The 21,378-nt window shown below is 42.8% G+C and overlaps 1 protein-coding gene across 3 annotated transcripts in view; it reads right to left on the minus strand.

Annotated features, from left to right (window-relative positions):
• The window catches only part of ASCC3 (activating signal cointegrator 1 complex subunit 3), a 221,351-nt gene that overhangs the window by 78,219 nt on the left and 121,754 nt on the right, over positions 1–21,378 (minus strand). For all 3 annotated transcript variants that reach the window (XM_078774076.1, XM_068110739.2, XM_068110738.2), the window contains one exon: positions 20,612–20,754. In XM_078774076.1, coding sequence (XP_078630202.1) covers positions 20,612–20,754 — 143 coding nt within the window. The remainder of the gene's footprint in view (positions 1–20,611; positions 20,755–21,378) is intronic.

Consider the following 21,378-nt stretch of genomic DNA (forward strand, 5'->3'; position numbering starts at 1 on the left):
TGCTAGGACTCTCTATGTACGGATGGTGTGGAAAAAAAATGTCGGTCCCATCTGCTACATACAAAACTAAAGTTGGAGTGTCATCTCTAAAAAGTCGCTTAGGCTACATATGAGAGACTACCTGGTCTGTTCAGCTGATTATTGAGGCAAGCATCACTTTTCAGTCCTCCAGTCCATGACAATAACCAAAAAAAACAAAATTGGTCAAACCCGGGAATTCTTGCTGTTCATATTAACAAGCGTTACGCCTAGGTCCCCCGTCGTTGAAGTGATGCGAGTTGACAAAGTGGAAGACGCAAGGCGGCCATCTTGGATTTTGACGTAGCGACCCAATTTTCAATATCGTTCTCCCTTATGCGTAGATACAGCCACACACCAGATTAGAAGTTAGTAGTTCGTTTATTTTTCAAGATATTTCGCTCACAAGGTTCAGAAATATATATGGTGGCGACCATCTTGGATTTTGACGTGGCGACCCAATTTTCAATAGCGTTCTTCCTTATGCCTGGATACACCCACACACCAGATTAGAAGTTGGTACTTCGCTTAATTTTCAAGATATTCCGCTCAGAAGATTCAGACATACATGGCGGCGGCCATCTTGGATTTTGACGTGGCGACCCAATTTTCAATAGCGTTCTTCCTTATGCCTAGATACACCCACACACCAGATTAGAAGTTGGTCCTTCGCTTATTTTTCAAGATATTCCGCTCACAAGGTCCAGACATACATGGCGTCAGACATACATGGTGGCGGCCATCTTGGATTTTGACGTGGGTTGCACCCACACACCAAATTAGAATTCGGTCCTTCGCTTACGCACGCACGCACGGACGCATGCACACACGGACGGAGGGGAAAACCATCGTCCCCCTTTCGCTCCGCGGTGCGACGGGGGACAAATCATCAATCTCCTTCAGACGGCATATTTCCAAGCTGCCTCTATCAATGCCAAGGATTCTGGTAACATCCGACAGAGTTTTACTTCATGCAGCATCCTTTGGTTTTGTAATTTTAATCGCTCGAAAGGATTCCACAAAACGTACGCAAAACGACATTCCTTTGTAAAAGAATAGAAAGGGATACGAGGGGTAGGCAGGACTATGATTGTCAATCAGCCTGATGGGGCGGCGCCGCGAGACACATTTGCCTCAGTGTCGTTGTGTTATGCATGATAATGTGAAATCAATTCATATCAGCAGAAATATCATGTCTCGGGAAATCACGTATTAGCCTCGTCAGAGGAGAGGGTATAAGCATTTGGGTCCGTTTGTTTGTCTGTCTGTTTTTTTTTGTCCGCACAGAACGTAAGTATGCTTTTCTCTGCAAATGTTGGTCCGATTGACAAAATTTTCACCACAGGAGCATCTTCTCCTGTCGCATTTTTAATGATAAGTATGACGTCATAGGTCACGTGGTACGGGCACCCTCTTGGAAAAGCTGAAAAACGTTGCACCTCTATATCTCCACCACTCCATGGAAAGAAATTGAAACATGGCTCATTGTAAAGAACTTCCCATGGGGAACAACATATAATCATGATGATGTCATCGGTGCCTTCATTATGATGTCATAATTAGACAAGTAGAACACTTGATCCAATCAGTTTGAAATTTCTTGAGCGTGATCTACACAAGCATTAGATGTGAGAATTAATTTGATGATGTCATCCAGTCACATGGTTCGGTAGCCATATTGGATTGAAAATGAAAACCTTCAAAAATGTTGTTTCACAGAACAGAGTTCTAGATCGATGCGAAATTCCACACACATGACCTACTAGCCTTGGGGAATAAATTTGAAAACAAGCAAGTCATAAATGACACATAATTAATTTTAATATGTCTATCAGCCATAATTAATTTTACACAAAAACTGCATAAATGAAATTATTGCTCTTCTCTGAACACTCAACGGATCGATGTGAAATTTTAACCAAATGTTCGACTACCCATGGAGATATAATGTTGAAAAATATATATAATCGGTCACATGGTTTGGCAGCCATATTTCATTTAAATAAAATATTCAAAAAATTGCTTCTCTGAAAACGCTTACCATAGCGATATAAATGAATGAATGATCATTTTAAGGCCATTTTCCCCGCTCGAGCGGGGGTTAGCCTTGCGGACCCCATGACAATCATGGTTCCCTGTTTGAGGCAATGTTTTTATGGCCGGATGCCCTTCCTGACGCCAACTCTTGGTCACGCTCTTACGATGCGCAGGGATACGGTGTACCTATTCTAAATCCGGGTACACACCGTGATCATTCATCCCAGCAAGCTGGTACTCAATTTGCCGACCTTGGAAGGATGACAGGCTGAGTCAACCCCCCAGGCGTTAATTCAGCGATCGACCGGGATTCGAACCCAGGATCCTAGGATCCCAAGCCGGCACCCTAACCGCTAAGCCAACACCAGGGATAGATGCAGTTATAAAATATTATCTCACACCATTGCTGCATATGTTGTGAAAATGGTGATATCATAGGACATGTGGTTTGGCAGCCATCTTGGATATAAAAACGAACCTTATCCAAAACAACACAAATTAAACACCACACAAAATACATCAAACAAACATGTGCTGGTGAGGGTCTGCAATGTCCGATTGCTCTTTCTTGTTTTCAGTGTTACATTTATGCAAATACAATAATAGTGATTAGCGAGGTACCGGTGCTACATACGGGATGAAGGTGATCACGAACCCTCTCCAGTCATGGTGGCAAGGTAAAAGCGAACCACGTGATCAAGAATCTTCTCGAGTATTTTGGTTTCTCGGCAGCAGATTCGCTACGTCGGTGCATCACGTAGGCATCCGGCATCATATAGAACAGCCTGAACAGGGGATTATCGACTCTAACTCTGAATTGAATAAATATTTGAATTGACATTTAGTGTTCCTTTCATCTTTATTTTGGCATACTGCATTGAGTGGAATGGTCATTAGTCAATTCATAGATATTTTAATACAAAGATCCCAGTTTCCATATGGTGACTGGGGTTGAGGATTTGGGGGGGAGGGAGATGGAAGCAGGGGGCACAAAATTACGTTTTGCCCCCGAGCACCAGACACATTCAGAACGCCACTGGTGAGCACGTCTATAAAGTTTGTACGACAAATATGTAAATCAGTACTGTAACATCTATATATAGAGTCATGTGAAAAAGTAAGTACACCCCATGTAAAGTTTTGACTTTTTCAACATATTTCAACACACAGCTATTTGATCTTCATTTCAACAATATTTATAGAAAAAGGTGATATAATATAACAAATATCATGAAACATTTACATTTTGTAGTCCATTGTATAATTTAAATCAATATAAATGCAAATTTCGCATGTGGAAAAAGTAAGTACACCCCTACATTTATCACTACTTCAAATACCTAATATTAGAATCAGGTGCACCAGCTCAGGTGCAAATGATTAGAACATCGTTAGAGAGGATCTTGAAGGAACCTGTCTTATTTAAACCTCAGACATTTAGTTTGGTTTGCTCTTTGTTGTTGAAGTGTGCGGCATCACCATGCCTAGATCAAAAGAGCTCTCTGAGGCCTTCAGAAAGAAGGTTATAGATGCCTACGAGTCTGGGAAGTGATTTAAAAAGATCTCCAAACAATTTGAAACCAATATTAGACTGTCTGGAAGATCATCTACAAGTGGAGAAGATTCCAAACAACTGCCAACTTGTTCAGGCCAGGCCGCCCCAGCAAGTTCATCCCGAGAGCAGACCGCAAGATGCTGAATGAAGTCTCTAAGAACCCCAGAATGTCATCACGGGACCTACAGGTAGCTCTTGCCACTGATGATGTCAAAGTGCACCAGTCTACCATTAGAAAGAGGCTGCACAAATTTGATCTACATGGGAGGTGTGCCAGGAGGAAACCTTTGCTGTCCAGAAAGAACATCAGGGCAAGACTAAAGTTTGCCAATGATCACCTCGGCAAAGACCAGCACTTCTGGAACAATGTGCTCTGGACAGATGAGTCATAGGTAGAGCTATTTGGCCACAGTACCAGAAGACATGTTTGGCAAAAACAAAAGACAGAATTTGACCACAAGAACCTGATACCAACTGTAAAGCATGGTGGTGGAACTATTATGGTTTGGGGCAGCTTTGCTGCATCAGGGCCTGGGCAGCTCACCATCATAGAATCCACTATGAATTCTTCATTGTATCAGAGGGTGCTTGAGGATAATGTGAGGCCATCTGTCAGAAAGTTGAAGCTCAACCGAAGGTGGACCTTGCAACATGACAATGACCCTAAACATACCAGTAAATCCACCAAGGAATGGCTGAAAAGAAAGAAATGGAGGGTTCTGGAATGGCCAAGTCAAAGCCTGGACCTAAATCCCATCGAGATGTTGTGGGCGGATTTGAAACGAGCTGTGATGCAAGAAACCCCTCAAACATCGCACAGCTGAAAGAATTCTGCATGGAGGAGTGGGCAAAACTGTCTCCCAGTCAATGTCAGAGACTAAAAAATAAAAATAACCACCTTTAGAGGCCATTTTTCCCCGCAAAGCGGGGGTTGGCCTTTTTCGGGAACCGTGGTTGTTGTTGTTTTTTGGTCCCCTTTTTGAAGCAATGTTTTACGGCCGGATGCCCTTCCTGACGCCAACCCTTTTTGCCGCCTTTAACGACAAACAGGGAATTACCAGTGAACTGGTACTCAATTAGCCGACCTCGGAAGGATGACAGGCTGAGTCAACCCCCGTGGCGTTAATTCAGCGATCGACCGGGATTCGAACCCAGGATCCTTGGATCCAAAGCCGGCACCCTAGCCGCTAGCCCAACACCAGGGTGTCAGAGACTGATAGACAATTATAAGAAACGCCTACTTGAGGTTGTTTCTGCCAAAGGGGGCAATACCACCTATTAGAGCCAAGGGTGTACTTACTTTTTCCACATGCGAAATTTGCATTTATGTTTATTTAAATTATACAATGGACTACAAAATGTAAATGTTTCATGATATTTGTTATATTATATCACTTTTATCTATCAATATTGTTAAAATGAAGATCAAATAGCTGTATGTTGAAAAAGTCAAAACTTTACATGGGGTGTACTTACTTTTTCATGTGACTGTATAGTAACAAACAAATGAAACAGATTTGGCAAAATTCGAACTTTAAAAAAAAAAGATCGCATATTCACCCAGGGTTGTGAGAGGCTGAAGAAGAAGAAACCTCGCATGGGCTTCCCAGACCAAAAAATAATTCTGGCTGTGCGATTTTCAGGTTTATTTATCTATATATCTACATATCTGGGCAGTGTCTGTTGTCACTGAACTACTCCCTGAAACATTTATTTCCGTGGTTGTGAAGTGTTTTTAATGACGTGGTGGTGGTTTTGAATCACGTGGTGGTGAGGTATTTTGAATTATGTGGTGTGAGGTGTAAAATGACGTGGTGGTGAGGTGTTTTAAATCACGTGGCTGTGAGGTGTTTTTAATTTCGTGGCTGTGAGGTGTTTTTAATTTCGTGTTTCGTGGCTGTGAGGTGTTTTTAATCTTCTATATATTCTATATATATATATATATATATATATATATATATATATATATATATATATATATATATATATATATATATTATATTATATATATATATTATATTATATATATATATATATATATATATATATATATATATATATATATATATATATATATATATATATATATATATATAATATAATATAATATATATATATATATATATATATATATATATATATATATATATATATATACATATATATCTATCTGTGCAGTGTCTGTCTTGTGTTGTCTTGTCTTGTGTTGTCAGTGAACTACTCCCTCAAACTTTTGTGAAATCGTACTATTCCAACTTGACTCACGGTGGGAGTATGCGCTCTACTGAGTGGCATTCTAGTTACTTCTATGACTGAAACTCTGCACAGTAAACCAAGACACGTCCCAAAAGGGTAGACAAAACAACAAAAAACCATGAATGAAAAACTAGTGATAAACGGCTCTCGGTTTCAATTTCATCAAAGCCGTACGCAAATCTTACCAAATCAAGTCGAGCCAAAGGTACGACATTTGCGCTTTGTTAAACAGTAACTGTTCAGATAAAAGAACACGACTGCCCTCTACTGACGCCTTTTCTTTACCATCACAAAGATATAAGAACAATCAATGCATATGATGGAAGGATATTTGGAATGTACAACTCCCTTGAGGTTTTGTATTCAAATATACAACGGTTTAAATCACAGCTGTCGTCTTCACAAGATATACACAGGAAATAATTTTAAAAGTTACATATACATACAGTGCCTTCAGAAAGTATTTACACCCCTTGACTTTTTCACATTTTGTTGCTTTAGAGGCTGAATTTAAAAGGGATTAAATTGAGATTTTTTTGTCACAGATCCACACATAAACAAATTCCCCACAATTTTTTAAAATATATTTTTTTACAAATTAATGCAATATGAAAAACAGAAATATCTAACATACATGAGTATTAAACCCCCTGAGTCAACACTTTGAGTCTTCTCGGGGATGTCTGTGTCAGCTTTGCACATCTGGATTTGGGGAATTTCTCCCATTCCTCCTTGCAGATTTGCTCAAGCTCTGTCAAGTTGGATGAGGAGTGTCGGTGAACAGAAATATTCAAGTCTTTCTACAGATCCTCAATGGGATACAAGTCTGGCCTTAGGCCAGACCACTGAAGGACTTTCATGTTCTTGTTATGAAGCAATTCCAGTGTTGCATTGGCTGTATGCTTGGGATCATTGTCCTGTTCGAATGCAAATATTCACCTCAGTCTAAGGGCTTTTGCACTCTAAAGCAGTTTCTCCTCAAGGTTTTGCCTGTATTTGACTCCATTCATTGTTCCGCCTATCCTTGCAAGTCTCCCAATCCCTGCCGCTGAAAAGCATCCCCATAGCATGATGCCGCCACCATGCTTCATGGTAGGGATGGTGTGAGATGGGTGACAAGCTGTGCTCGGTTTCCGCCAGATGTAATGCTTTGTATTCAGGCCAAAGAGTTCAATATTAGTCTCATCAGACCACATAATATTTTGCCTCATGATCTCAGTCTTTCACATGCCTTTTTGCAAACTTCATGTGTGCAGCCGTGTGCATTTTTCACAGGAGTGGCTTCCATCTGGCCACTCTCCAAAAAAGCCGAGATTTGTGAAGTGCTGCAGAGTGTGGTGTGCTTCCAGCAGGTTCTCCCTTTGTAGTTCTATCAGATTGGGCATTGGGTTCTTGCTTACCTCCTTGACCAAGGTCCTTCTTGTCCGGTTACTCAGTTTGGTCGGATGGCCAGCTTTAGGAAGAGTCTGGGTCGTTCCATATTCTTTCCATTCCCTAATGATGGAACTCACTGTGGTCATGGTAACTTTCAACACTCTAGAAATTGTTTTGTACCCTTCCCCAGAACTATGACTCGTCACAATTCTATCTCGGAGTTCTACGGTCAGTGCCTTGGACTTCATGGTAAAGTTTCTGCTCTGACATGCACTGTCAACTGTGAGACTTTATAGAGAAAGGTGAGTTTCTCCTAAAATCGAAATCATATCCAATCAATTGAATTGGCTACTGGTGGCCTCCAATCAATTTGTAGAGACATCTCAAGGAAGATCAAAGGAAATTGGATGCACCTGAGCTCAATTTGGAGTATCATAGCAAAGGGGTTGAATACCTATTGCCTCAAGACATCTCAGTTATTCATTTTTAATTATTTTGGAATATTTTCGAATAAAAATTCCACTCAGATATTATGGGTTATTGTTACGGATTCGTCACTTCAGTTGTTGTGGTTTTCATCCACTGTAAACATTGTTGGTTCCATGTACTATTATTGTTGTCGTTTAAGGGAAATAGAGATTACTATTTTCAAAAGGTAAAAAAGTTAATGTTTTAAATGAAACCGGAACCGGACGACGACGAAGAGGAAGAGGAGGAAAAGAAGGCGGAGCGAGTGAGTCGGACAAGAAGCCGAGCTGCTTCAAGGTCCTGAGCGAACGTTGGCCAAAGAGGGTCACGTGTGAACTTTGGGTTTCCTGGGGAAGGGATTCCTGCGACAGAGTTGTTATCACTGTGACAGATAAACCTGCGTGACAGGTTTTGCGGTCGATTCCGAAGAGAATCATCGGAGGGCCGTTACGCCTCGAGAACGGGCCGTCGGCCATTTTACCTCGCGCAGGATTTGCACATCGCTCAAGGTTTTTCACCTCGCTTTAACCATTGACACCGCATCCAGACGTTAATCTGGTGTGTGTGTGTGTAACGTGGATTTTGAAGGGGAAATTGCGGTTCGCCGAGTGGGAGCCGTTGAACGTCCGTACCAGAAGGTGTGATTTATCTGTCGCTTCTGGAGGGTGCCTTCGCCCATCTTTGGCAGTGTGACTGTCACTATCAACCGAACGGGATTCTGGTCTCGATTAGACATCGTTCTGACGATCACTGGAGCGGATCGACTTTGGCTTGATGCCGGAATAGAGACATTGGGAATGTTCTTCTTTTCGCTCACTTGGAGCACAGTGAGTTATATTGTACGAACCTGATGGTACCATCATAGGAAATATATATTGGTTGTACAATTGATTACGATTGTTGTTGTACTGTTATTCTTGTGTGATCTAAATACAATACTTGTTTGTTGGTAACAATTGGTGTGGTTTCACCATTGATCTTTGACATCCAGAATAACACGTCTTTCTGCCGTGACTCCTCTCGGGGCTCGGAGGTACACCGTGACCGGGGTTTGAGGAGGAGCACGAAACAGAAATTGGGGGCTCGTCCGTCCAGGATAGAATTCCCGAACACTGGTCTGGGATAGAATTCCCTAACATCCTCGTCCGAGATAGAATTCCCTAACATTCCCAAAATTTGGAATTTTTCTAACATTCCCAAATTTTTCAAAAAAATTTGAAAATTTTTGTGTGAACGTTAACAGGTGCTAACTAATAGTCACCATGGTGTTTGACGCAGAAAAGTTTGCGGCGTCCCCTAATGAGGCACAGTTCCAAGCGTTAAAAAGATCGGAACTCTTGATATTGGCCAAATATTTTAACTTGGAGGTCCGAGTTAATCTATCTATAATTCCAGTAATCTCTGTGTGTATGTGTGTGTGTATGTGTGTGTGTATGTGTGTGTGTCTGTGTGTCTGTGACCGCTGTTTCTCGACAACCACGGGTCCGATATACTTGAAACTTGCCAGGTATATTGCTGGGGACCTGAGGATGTGCCTTTTCAAGGTTTCATATTAATCGGAGAAGTAGTTACCGAGCTATGTCCAAAAAACGATTCAACCAATCAGAGAGCAGCGAGCTATCACGTGTGCCGAACGTGGCGAACAGACTCTGCCTCGGACGGCACATTTGAGAGCGTATTCATTTATTTCACGTTGGCAAACTATGTTGGCGCTATGTTGGCGTTAAACTATGTTTTAAAACTAATTAAAACTAATTTGCGATTCATCGTAACTGCGATATGCGACCTTCCGGACAGTCAAATGAGGACGTCACTTCCGGACTTACGGATAGTCATAGTGACGACGTACTGATGCTGAACGTGGCGAGCAGACGCTGCCTCGGACGGCACATTTGAGAGCGTATTCATTTATTTGACGTTGCAATCTGTGTTGATTGTTGTAAGGTACGATCGATTGTAGTACACGTTTATAATAACTCTGCCGATACAGGCCCGATTAACTGCAGCGCCATCCGAGCTGCGGCGTCGGGACGATACATTCATTGCACGGTCCCATGGGCACGCCCATGCATGCATGGGCGAAGACATTTTTTTTATTTTTTTTGGCAAGGAACGGGCACCCACGTACAGGCACGTCCTAGTATGAAGAAAGCAGAGATGCAGACATTGGTGGTAGAATCTCTGGTGGGACAAGGAACATGGAAAGAGGTAGCCTTGGATTGGTTACCCGAGGAAAAAGAAAATGTGGAGCTCTGGAAAATGGAGATGCAACTGCAGAGCCAGGAAAGGTTAAAGGCAGAGCAAAGGAAAGCAGAAAAGGAAAGAGCAGAACAGGAACGAGAACTCGAGGAAAGAAGAGCAGAGGAAAGGAGAGCTGAACAGGAACTCGAGGAAAGAAGAGCAGAACAGGAACGAGAACTCGAGGAGAGAAGAGCAGAGGAAAGGAGAGGTGAAGAAGAAAGAAGAGCAGAGGAAAGGAGAGCCGAAAGGTAGTTAAAGGAACGTGACATGGAGTATCAGAAGGAACTTAAACTGAAGGAGCTGGAATTACTGGGAGAACGGAGAGAAGTAGTATCCATGCCGGCTCGTTCGACAACTAGTCAGAACACTTGGGATGTTGGTAGGCATGTGAGGCTGGTTCCACCCTTCAATGAAAAGGAGGTAGCCAAGTTTTTTTTTACACTTTGAGAAAGTGGCTCAAATGCTAAAATGGCCTGTGGGGTCCTGGACTATGTTAGTGCAAAGTGTTCTGGTGGGTAAAGCTCAAGATATCTATTCGGCTTTACCGATTCAACAAAGTGCAGATTATGAGATAGTGAAGAAAACCATTCTCAAAGCCTATGAATTGGTCCCTGAAGCTTACCGGCAAAAATTCAGGAATGCCAGGAAGAGGGAGAGTGAGACCCATGTAGAGTTTGCCAGAATGAAGGAAACCATGTTTGATCGGTGGTGTGACTCGAAGGGGATTGGGAAAGACTTCAACCTGTTGCGACAATTGATCTTGGTGGAGGAATTCAAACAGTGCCCACGTGGACATTAAAGTACATCTGGATGAAAAGAAAGTACCAGAGTTGTATGAGGCAGCAACCGTGGCAGATGACTATGCCTTGACACACAGGATGGGGTTCCACAAACCTAACTTCCCACCTAGAGTTAGCCAGGGGGGTTATGGTAAATCAGGGGCGGAGAACAAATATTCATGGAGGAGGCCTAGAGATGACTATGGGGACAAATCTGATACCGCGACTTTTATGGATCAGAAGACTACAGTTCCAAGACATACCTATCTTCCGGGGGGCCCGAGGCAGACAACGAGTTTTTCCTCCGGGCCTACTTGCTCTTTTTGCAAGAAACCTGGGCATTTGATGTCCCAATGTTACGCCTTGAAAAGGAAAAATCAGGAGCGGAGTCAGACTAGTACAACTCCGAATGCATTGGCCAATGCGAGAAATCGTCCTTGGAGGACAGTGCCTTGTGAAGGTTCCCATGCCAAAGTTACGGCATCACAGAATGACCTTGTTCAAGAGGGCTACAAACCTTTTATTTCAGAGGGGTTTGTGTCACTGGATGGAGACTTAGCGAACCAGAGACCTGTTAGGGTATTGAGTGACACAAGAGCACATCAATCTTTGATGCTTGAGGGCATTTTGCCATTGTCAGAGAAGACGGCAACTGGTGTTAGTGTTCTTTTACAGGGGGTTGGAGGCTATGTTAAAGCTCCACTTCATGTCATCCATTTGAAGTCTGATTTGGTGTCAGGACCGGTCACTGTGGGGTTACAAGCCACTCTTCCTGTAGAGGGAATCTCTTTATTATCGGGAATGATTTGGCCAGTGGTTGAGTTTCTGGTAATCCAATGTTGGTTGAAAAGCCAAGTATGGAAAATAACCGCACAGTTAGAGCAGGAGATTCCGGGTATCTTTCCATCCTGTGCAGTGACTCGTGCTATGGGTAGGAAGCGCTCTGAAGAGAAGGAGAAGGAAGGCGATGTGGATTTGGGTTCCTTAGAGGTATTGGAGGAAAATTCTGAAAGAGGTAATGGGAAAGGGAGACATCAAGGAACTTGATGGAAAAATGAAAAATGTGGAAAAAAAAATGAAACATCAAGTGGAAAAGGTGGCATCTGGAATCAAAGAGGAAATGGAGTGTCCGTCAGAGACATCTGGGAGCGAGGTTGAGCAAATGGTGCTGGTCCGAAAGAGACTTGTTGAAGAACAACACGGAGATTCGGAGATCCAGAGTTTAATTGGTAAAGCCGTCACAGAGGAAGAGGCTATGAAGATACCTGTTGGTTACTTCATGAAAGGGGAAATACTCATGAGAAAATGGAGACCACCGGAGGTGCCAGCAAACGATGAGTGGAAAGTTCATTACAAAATTGTGGTGCCACCGCCGTACCGGAAGGAGATATTGAGATTGGCGCATGAGACACCTTTGGCCAGGCACCTTGGAGTTAACAAGACCTGTGACAGAATATTGGTACATTTTTTCTGGCCAGGATTGCGACGTGATCTAGTGGATTTCTGTAAATCTTGCCATTCTTGCCAGCTGGTGGGAAAATCTAATCAGAAAGTCCCATCCGCACCTTTAAAACCAATTCCAGCTTTTGAAGAGCCATTCAGCCATGTCATTATTGACTGTGTAGGCCCTTTACCTAAAACTATGGCTGGACATCATTATTTGTTGACCATCATGTGCGCTTCCACAAGGTTCCCAGAGGCAGTGCCTATTAGAAAAATTACTGCGGCAGTTATTGTGAAGGCCTTGATTACATTTTTCACTTTGGTTGGCCTACCTAAGGTCATCCAGTCTGATCAGGGTTCCAATTTCATGTCAACGCTTTTTCAACAAGTGGTGCACCTGTTGGGAGTGGAGCAAGTAAGATCAAGTACTTACCATCCTGAGAGCCAAGGGGCCTTGGAAAGGTTTCACCAGACATTGAAGAATATGATCAGAACGTATTGTTTTGAATGTGACAAGGATTGGGATGAAGGAATACCCTTATTGTTGTTTGCTACGAGGGAATCTGTTCAGGACTCATTGGGATTCAGTCCTTTTGAACTTGTGTTTGGACACGCAGTGCGAGGACCGTTGAAATTGGTGAAAGAACAGTGGCTACAGGAGGAGTCACAGTCAACAGTGGTGGAGTATGTGTCAACGGTTAGGCACAGATTGGCAAAGGCTTGTGAAGTTGCGAGAAGGAACCTGAAAGTGACACAGGGTAAAATGAAAGTGAGACATGACAAGAAATCTCAGATAAGAAATTTCAGTCCTGAGGACCGAGTGTTAGTGTTGCTTCCTGTTCCAGGTCAGCCACTACAGGCTAGATATTTTGGTCCCTATGCAATCGAAAAGAGGGTTAATGAAACAGATTACGTGGTGACAACTCCCGATCGACGGAAAAAGCGGCAGCTGTGTCATGTCAACCGACTGAAGAAATATTATGAGAGGAAGCCTGTGGAAGAAATGGTTCCCATCTCACCTGTCGTGCCTGTAGTCGGGGTGCAAGAGAATTCAGAGGTTGAGGCCGGTGTGAAGTTCAATAACTTTGATGACCAGGCTTGTCCCAGATTGACCAACACGGAAGTGCTGAGTCATTTAGATCAGAAATTAGGTCATTTGACGAGGGAACAACAAGGACAACTATCCAGCCTAATTTTTGAGTTTGCACATTTGTTCACAGATGTACCTGGTCGTACTGACTTGGTATATCATGATATTGAGGTGGGGGAAGCCACTCCTGTTAAACAACACCCCTATCGGATGAACCCTGTGAAGATGGAGCATCTTCGGAAGGAAGTTCAGTATATGTTGGTTGTTGGAGAATGACATCATCGAACCAAGCAGCGGTGAATGGAGCTCACCATGTGTGTTGGTTCCAAAACCCGATGGCAGTTTTCGCTGTTGTACGGATTTAAAACGGGTTAATGCAGTGACCAAGACTGACTCGTATCCCCTCCCGAGGATTGATGACTGTATTGATAGAATAGGCCCAGCTAAATTTGTAATTAAATTTGACTTGCTGAAAGGGTATTGGCAGATTCCTCTTCTGATAGAGCCAAGGAAATCTCGGCTTTAGTCACACCAAATGGGTTGTATCAGTACAAGGTTCTTCCCTTTGGATTGAAAAACGGGCCTGCTACATTTCAACGGCTGATTAATAAGCTTATTGCAGACCTTGAGGGGGTGGAGGCTTATCTGGATGATGTCATCATACACACCATGACCATGGAAGATCATATTAAACAAATTCATGCATTTTTCAAGAAATTGACCGAGGCAGGGTTGACCATCAACTTATCTAAGAGTGAGTTTGTAAAAGCACAGGTGGTGTTCCTAGGCCATGTAGTAGGTCAGGGTCAGGTGCAACCGGTGACAGCCAAGATAGAAGCCATTGATCGCTTCCAAGTTCCAAAAGTGAAGAAGGAGCTTATGAGATTCTTGGGTATGGCTGGTTGGTACCGGCGGTTCTGCAGGAATTTTTGTGATGTGGTAGCCCCTTTAACGAATTTGCTGAGGAAAGAGACCAAGTTTGTTTGGGATGACAAATGTCAGGCTGCCTTTGCCCACGTCAAAGCAATATTAATGAGCTCTCCTGTCCTAGCAGCCCCGGATTTTCAAGCACCTTTCCAGTTGGCCATTGATGCAAGTGATGTGGGGGCTGGGGCAGTTCTATTACAGGAAGCTGAGGATGGAGTGGATCACCCGGTGTGCTACTATTCCAAAACGTTTAACAAACACCAGGCAAATTATGCCACCGTGGAAAAAGAGACCCTTGCTCTCCTGCTAGCGCTTCAGCATGATGAGGTGTATCTAGGAACTACTACCTTTCCTATAAAAGTCTTCACTGATCACAACCCCTTGACCTTCATTCAAAAAATGAAAAATAAAAATCAGAGGTTGATGAGATGGAGTTTGGCTTTGCAGGAGTTCAACTTGGAAATTGAGCATGTAAAGGGCAGGGACAATGTCGTTGCCGATGCTTTATCCAGAGTGAACTAACTTTGAAAATTCCTGTGGGTGGTTTGGAAGTTTTGTTGCTTTATTTTGGGGAACATTAATTATTGTTGCTCACATGAATTGATAATTGGGGTGTGAGTTACTTTTGTTTGTTAAAAGAGTTTTTGCATGCAAAGAAAGTTTTCACTATGTTCAAACTTTCTTTCTTGAGGGGGGGAAGTGTTACGGATTCGTCACTTCCGCTGTTGTGGTTTTCATCCACTTGAAACATTGTTGGTTCCATGTACTATTATTGTTGTCGTTTAAGGGAAATAGAGATAACTATTTTCAAAAGGTAAAAAAGTTAATGTTTTAAATGAAACCGGAACCGGACGAAGAGGAAGAGGAGGAAAAGAAGGTGGAGCGAGTGAGTCGGACAAGAAGCCGAGCTGCTTCAAGGTCCTGAGCGAACGTTGGCGAACGAGGGTCACGTGTGAACTTTGGGTTTCCTGGGAAAGGGATTCCTGCGACAGAGTTGTTATCGCTGTGACAGATAAACCTGCGTGACAGGTTTTGCGGTCGATTCCGAAGAGAATCATCGGAGGGCCGTTACGCCTCGAGAACGGGCTGTCGCCCATTTTACCTCGCGCAGGATTCGCGCATCGCTCAAGGTTTTTCACCTCGCTTTAACCATTGACACCGCATCCAGACGTTAATCTGGTGTGTGTGTGTAACGTGGATTTTGAAGGGGAAATTGCGGTTCCCCGAGTGGGAGCCGTTGAACGTCCGTACCAGAAGGTGTTATTTCTCCGTCGCTTCTGGAGGATGCCTTCGCCCATCTTTGGCAGCGTGACTGTCACTGTCAAACGATCGGGATTCTGGTCTCGATTAGACATCGTTCTGACGATCACTGGAGCGGATCGACTTTGGCTTGATGCCGGAATAGAGACATTGGGAATGTTCTTATTTTCGCTCACTTGGAGCACAGTGCGTTATATTGTACGAACCTGATGGTACCATCATAGGAAATATATATTGGTTGTACAATTGATTACTATTGTTGTTGCACTGTTATTCTTGTGTGATCTTAATACAATACTTGTTTGTTGGTAACAATTGGTGTGGTTTCACCATTGATCTTTGACATACAGAATAACATCTTTCTGCCGTGACTCCTCTCGGGGCTCGGAGGTACACCGTGACTGGGGTTTGGGGAGGAGCACGTAACAGAAATAGTCGTAGTCCAAAATATTGGCACCCTTGCCCTTTTTGAAGTAATGCACCATTTCTTCCAGAAAATTGTTAAAATAAAAATATATTTTGGTATCCACACATGTATTTCTTTGGTATGCAGTGGAACAAAACAAAAAAAGCTGAAAAAATTACTAAATCTTAGCTTATTCCACACAGAAATCCCAAAATGGCCCGGACAATATTATTGGCACCTTTTAGAAGTTGTTAGAAATAATTAGATTTCAAGCAGGTGATTCTCCTTTACTTTGGAATTGAACTCACCTGTGGTGCGTTGCAGGTGCCTGAAATATAAAAATCACTCATTTAACCAGTTTGAATAGAGAAAAGGAGTCATTCTGCTGTTTTGTGTCACTGTGTGTACCACAATGAGCATGGAGAAAAGAAAGAAAACCAGAGCATTGTCTGAGAAGGTCAGACACAACATTGTAGCCAAGCATGGACAATCTCAAGTACATCCCCAGAGACCATGATGTTCCTGTGTTCACCGTACGCAATGTTATCAGGAAGTTTAAGGCCCATGGCACTGTAGCTAACCTCCCTGGATGTGGCCGCAAGAGTAAACCTGATCGAAGATTGCAGCGAAGGATTGTTCGAATGGTGCAAAAAGCACCTCGATGAACTGCCAAACAGATTCAAGCTGACCTTCAGACACAAGGTACGACAGTTTGAACTCGCACCATCCATCGCCAACTCAATGAAAGGGGGTTCTATGGTAGGAGACACAGGAGGACCCCACTGCTGAGAGTGGAGTTTGCCTGACTGGAGTTTTCCAAAACACACCTGAACGTGAACAAGTCAAATCCTTCTGGGAGAATGCCCTGTGGACAGATGAGACCAAATTAGAGCTTTTTGTAAATCACATCATCTCTATATTTCCAGAAAACAAAATGAAGCCTTCAAAGAAAAGAACACCTTCCCTACAGTCAAACATGGAGGGGGTTCAGTGATGTTTTGGGGTTGCTGTGCTGCCTCTGGCACTGGGTGCCTTGAATGTGTGCATGGCATCATTAAATCAGGAGATTACCAAGGCATTTTGGAGCGCAATGTTCAACCCAGTGTCAGAAAGCTGGGTCTCCATCGAGGGTCATGAATCGTGCAGCAGGCCAATGACCCCAAAAACACTTCAAAAAACACCCAGGAATGGTTCAAGACAAAACGCTGGACTGTTCTGAAGTGGCCAGCAATGAGTCCAGATCTAAATCCCATTGAACACCTGTGGGGAGATCTGAAAACAGCAGTTGGGAGAAGGCACTCTTCAAATCTGGAAGAACTGAAGCAGTTTGCACAAGAAGAGTGGGCCAAACTGCCAGTAGAGAGGTGTAGGAAACTCATTCATGGCTATAGTAAGCGCTTGGCTGCAGTTATTTTGTCCAAAGGCTGTGCTACCAAATATTAAGTCGAGTTAATGTCAACTAGTGAGATACCCATGCTGCGCACGGGTGGGAGGCCAGGAGCAAACAGACAATACAGAAACGGCGAATGCTAAAGCATGAAACCAATAAATTCCACATTCCTGCAGCACCTTCAGTCGCACGTCAGACATGGACAGCAAGTTCGTGAAGGACTTCCATGAAAAACGTACCCGTTCGCAAACAAACAGGTACATGTGTTCCATACACAGTCAATGGCGAATCTGCATATGGCGATCCGCGAATTCACGTTTAGAAAGTAGAAATCGTCACGGCATTTCGTCATTCACTTGAACTCGATATCTCTTTTTTTCATTCCAAACAGCATAACTCCAATCACAAATTAAATAACATTAATATTAAAAAAAAAAACTTTTAACAACATTCGTGACATAAACAAATATTTAAATCCTGATGTGAAGTTCCGTACGGTTGGGTGAATACAATTACGAATTCAAAATCGTAATTGTATTCACTCAATTCCAATCATCAATTGATACTTTAACAAAACGATTAACACGATTAACGTTTAACGATTTAACATTACGATTGAATTTGGATATTATCAAACCAGCTTATTGCCGTAATCTGTCCACTTCCGCATTCACGGCAGGTTCATAATTCTCATTAAAATCTAAACAGTATTTGTAGAATTTCAACAAAAGCCACATCACTGTTCATATCGGTAAATATTATTCCATCGTGTTTGGAAAAATTGGAAAATTGGTAAATTGTAAAATTGGGAAAAAATTGGAAAAACAATATAGCCTATTTTACTCCATGGGGTCCCAGGAATACCCACCCAAAATATCGTTGCGATCGGTTCAGCCGTTTTTGCGGTACCTTCGAACAGACAGACGGACATTTGGTGAATTATAGTAAGATGCCATTTCTTTTTATTTTCTGATTTAAAAGGATATATTAAGTTCTGAATCAAAAATAAAGGTTCTGTAATATTAACAGTGAAATAAAGAATTGTGGAGAGCAATACTTTTGTCAATTTCAACTTATTTTTAGAGAAAATTGTGAGTTATTTGAAAAAAGTGCAAGGGTGTCAATATTTTTGCCCAGCAATGTATGATGTGTAGATTAGTGACAAAAAATATCTTGATCGAATCCATTTTAAATTCAGGCTGTAGTAACAACAAAATGTGAAAAACGTCAAGGTGTGTGAATACTTTCTGAAGGCACTGTAATTGCAGCCATGAGCCAAGATATACTATATGGCTTAGACCCCTCGAGGTATTCACACTCAGCTCTAAGCTATCTAGCCTGGGTTTGAATCTTGGCCCAGCTATAAATGGACATTCCAGTGATTCACAGGCAGGGTGATTCGTCAGTGTGTGCGCTATTCCAGTGATGGACCTTAAACTGGACATCCAGTCTGCGGGCATTTGTTTATGGGCGCTAAAGATCCCATGGCATCCTTCTTGTAGAGTGGGCGAGTTGTCACCCACACCCTGGCCAAGTTACAGATTCTTGCCTTAATCTCCAGAGGGAATTCCATCGGTGGCATAGCCACACCCTCAGCCTATGATGCAACCCCGCAGCCTTGTGCTGCACCATAAGAGAAGATCCTACTATATAAAACAAGAGGGAAAATTGCTTTGCAATACATGTCCCCTACAAAGTTCCAGTTCAATATGTTAAAGGTTAAGAGAAAATTTCGCACCAGTAAACACGTCCCTTTATTTGGGCAGTGTATAATACATTGCCAAAAATATAATTCAGTGCCAAAAATAATAAAAAATAACCCCATTGTCATATTTGAAGCAAACACATGCATACGGCTTATGTCTATGAGCATATATAATACAGTCTGATCCGACATTCGCGGGGATACATTCATCGGGATACTGGAAATGCTGGAAATGTTGAGAATCCGCAAATGTGGGGGCATTGTTTCAATGGAAAAGGGGGCAATAGGTTCCTGGCGGTTCGTGATTCATAAGGGGAAAAAAAAAATTCTGTGAAAAACCGTGAATACGCCCGTAAATAACGCAAATGTCAAATGGAGTGGTTGGGGGATGGTTTATGCCATGTACAGCTAGCTGTTTTATGCAAAAGCATGATGCATGGAAGATACTTTTACAGCTGTTATGTGTCTGTCCACCAAGTTTCGTCCAAATGCATCCATAACTTTTTGAGATATCCTGCTATGTATAGTTTTTGCCCCCATCTCCCAATGGTGAGGATTCACTGAAAAAATTCTCGTAGCCGGATCCGAATTCGGATCTTCACCAAAATCTAATCATTTCGTCCTTGTCACTTACGCTCCATCTCTGCCAAATTTCGTTGGAATACATCCACAACTTTTTGAGATATCTTGTTCACAAACAAACAGACAAACAGACAGACAGACAGACAGACAGACAGACAGACAGACAGGGGTGAAAACATAACCTCCATCCACCTTTGGTGGCGGAGGTCATAAATATGTAAGAAACCAAGCACCCCCAGTCCCCAAGTCATATCCCATCCCATCTATAATCTTCTTCCTCCCTTCCCTCCACCCCACCCCGCCCCCCACCCCCTCTTCCTATCCTCCAGGTGTGGAGAGTTTGGATCGTCTCTGTGAACCAATGTGCTATTTCCTTAAACAGAATATACTAAGAATATTAACCTGAGATCCCTACCCAGAGATGAAAAGGGATGATCAACCAAATACCAGGTCAGTCCGTGGGTGGGTGGGAAATTTATTTTGCGCCCACAAAAAAGCACAAATGTGTGGGACATAGAGCAGGGGGAGCAAATGTAGAAGCAGGTCGCATTTTATCAACCGCAAATATGCGGCACCCGTGAATGTTAGGACCCCGAATGTCCGTTCTCCCCCTCAATTATAAACCAGGCTGAACAAGGCACTTGAACCTGCATGGTCACAGCTTTGATAACAGTCAAGTGGTCATTTTAGACAGAGAAAAAAGTGGGTTGCTTGTGGTGTAAAGGAATCCATTTGGGAAAGAGTTGAATCACAATCTCTCACAAAAAGGAACGGTTTGTGATTTAATCTGTCACGAGCGTGGGACAAGGCTATAACATCTCTCCAATGTAGTCTGCAATCATCTTGGGACGCCCAGATTGGTTAACAGACCAATTCACTATACCAACGGTTGAAGTCACGTGGCGATTTTCAAGCTTCTTCACTTCAACATCTGCCATGACCAAGGCGAGTGGATTCTCGCCAAAACATAAGCTCTACCGACTTGTAAGCCCAGCTTTTCAATAATAAACTTTTACTGCTTCCACTTGACTGGATGAACCATAATAGCCTACATCAATTTACCAAAATAAAAACGTTTACCTTAGTCTCATCCATGTGAAGCCATTGCTTGGGGTTGTCTTCTGTTACTAAGAATGCAATGAGGTCCAGCGCAGTCAGCCTTGTCTGCCTCCGCGATGACACAAATATCAACACAGGTTTTTCGGGAGAGTGAGTCTTGATGGCTGCATCGGGCACAACAAGGATTCCATCGTGAGTTCACATATTAAAAGTCTTATCTTACTATAATTCACCAAATGTCCGTCCGTCTGTCTGTCCGTTCGAAGGTACCGCAAAATCGGCTGAACCGATCGCAACGATATTTTGGGTGGGTAATCCTGGGATCTCCAGGAGTAAAATAGGCTATTTAGTTTTTCGAATTTCAGCTTTGGTCTCCAGCATTCTCAGGTTTGGACTCCCGCATAACATTCGCATAACGTTCATTGTGACGATATTTCCATTGTGACGATGTTGTTTTCCCGGGTGCCGCACAAACGGCTGCACCGATCGCTGCACGGCTGCACCGATCGGACTCGGTGACCTCGGACAATGACCTTTTTATAAGGACATGGGTTGAATCCCTGCTTGAGAGAATTCCAACCCTCTCCCCGCCATCACGGCCGTCTCTCCAAATCACAATCCCACGAGATATGCGGAAAGGATGACCAAAAACCAATATAAACATCATTAAACATCATTCGTATATAAACATAATTAAAAGTCTCCATCGCTGTCTCCATCCATCTTACCAAGGCCGTAACATTATCGGCTCAAAATCCTCTTAACTGTTGATTTGGTAGTTTTTACAA

Source organism: Myxine glutinosa, chromosome 3 (assembly GCF_964187855.1).
Source record: "Myxine glutinosa chromosome 3, kmMyxGlut1.1, whole genome shotgun sequence".
Lineage (NCBI taxonomy): Eukaryota > Metazoa > Chordata > Myxini > Myxiniformes > Myxinidae > Myxine > Myxine glutinosa.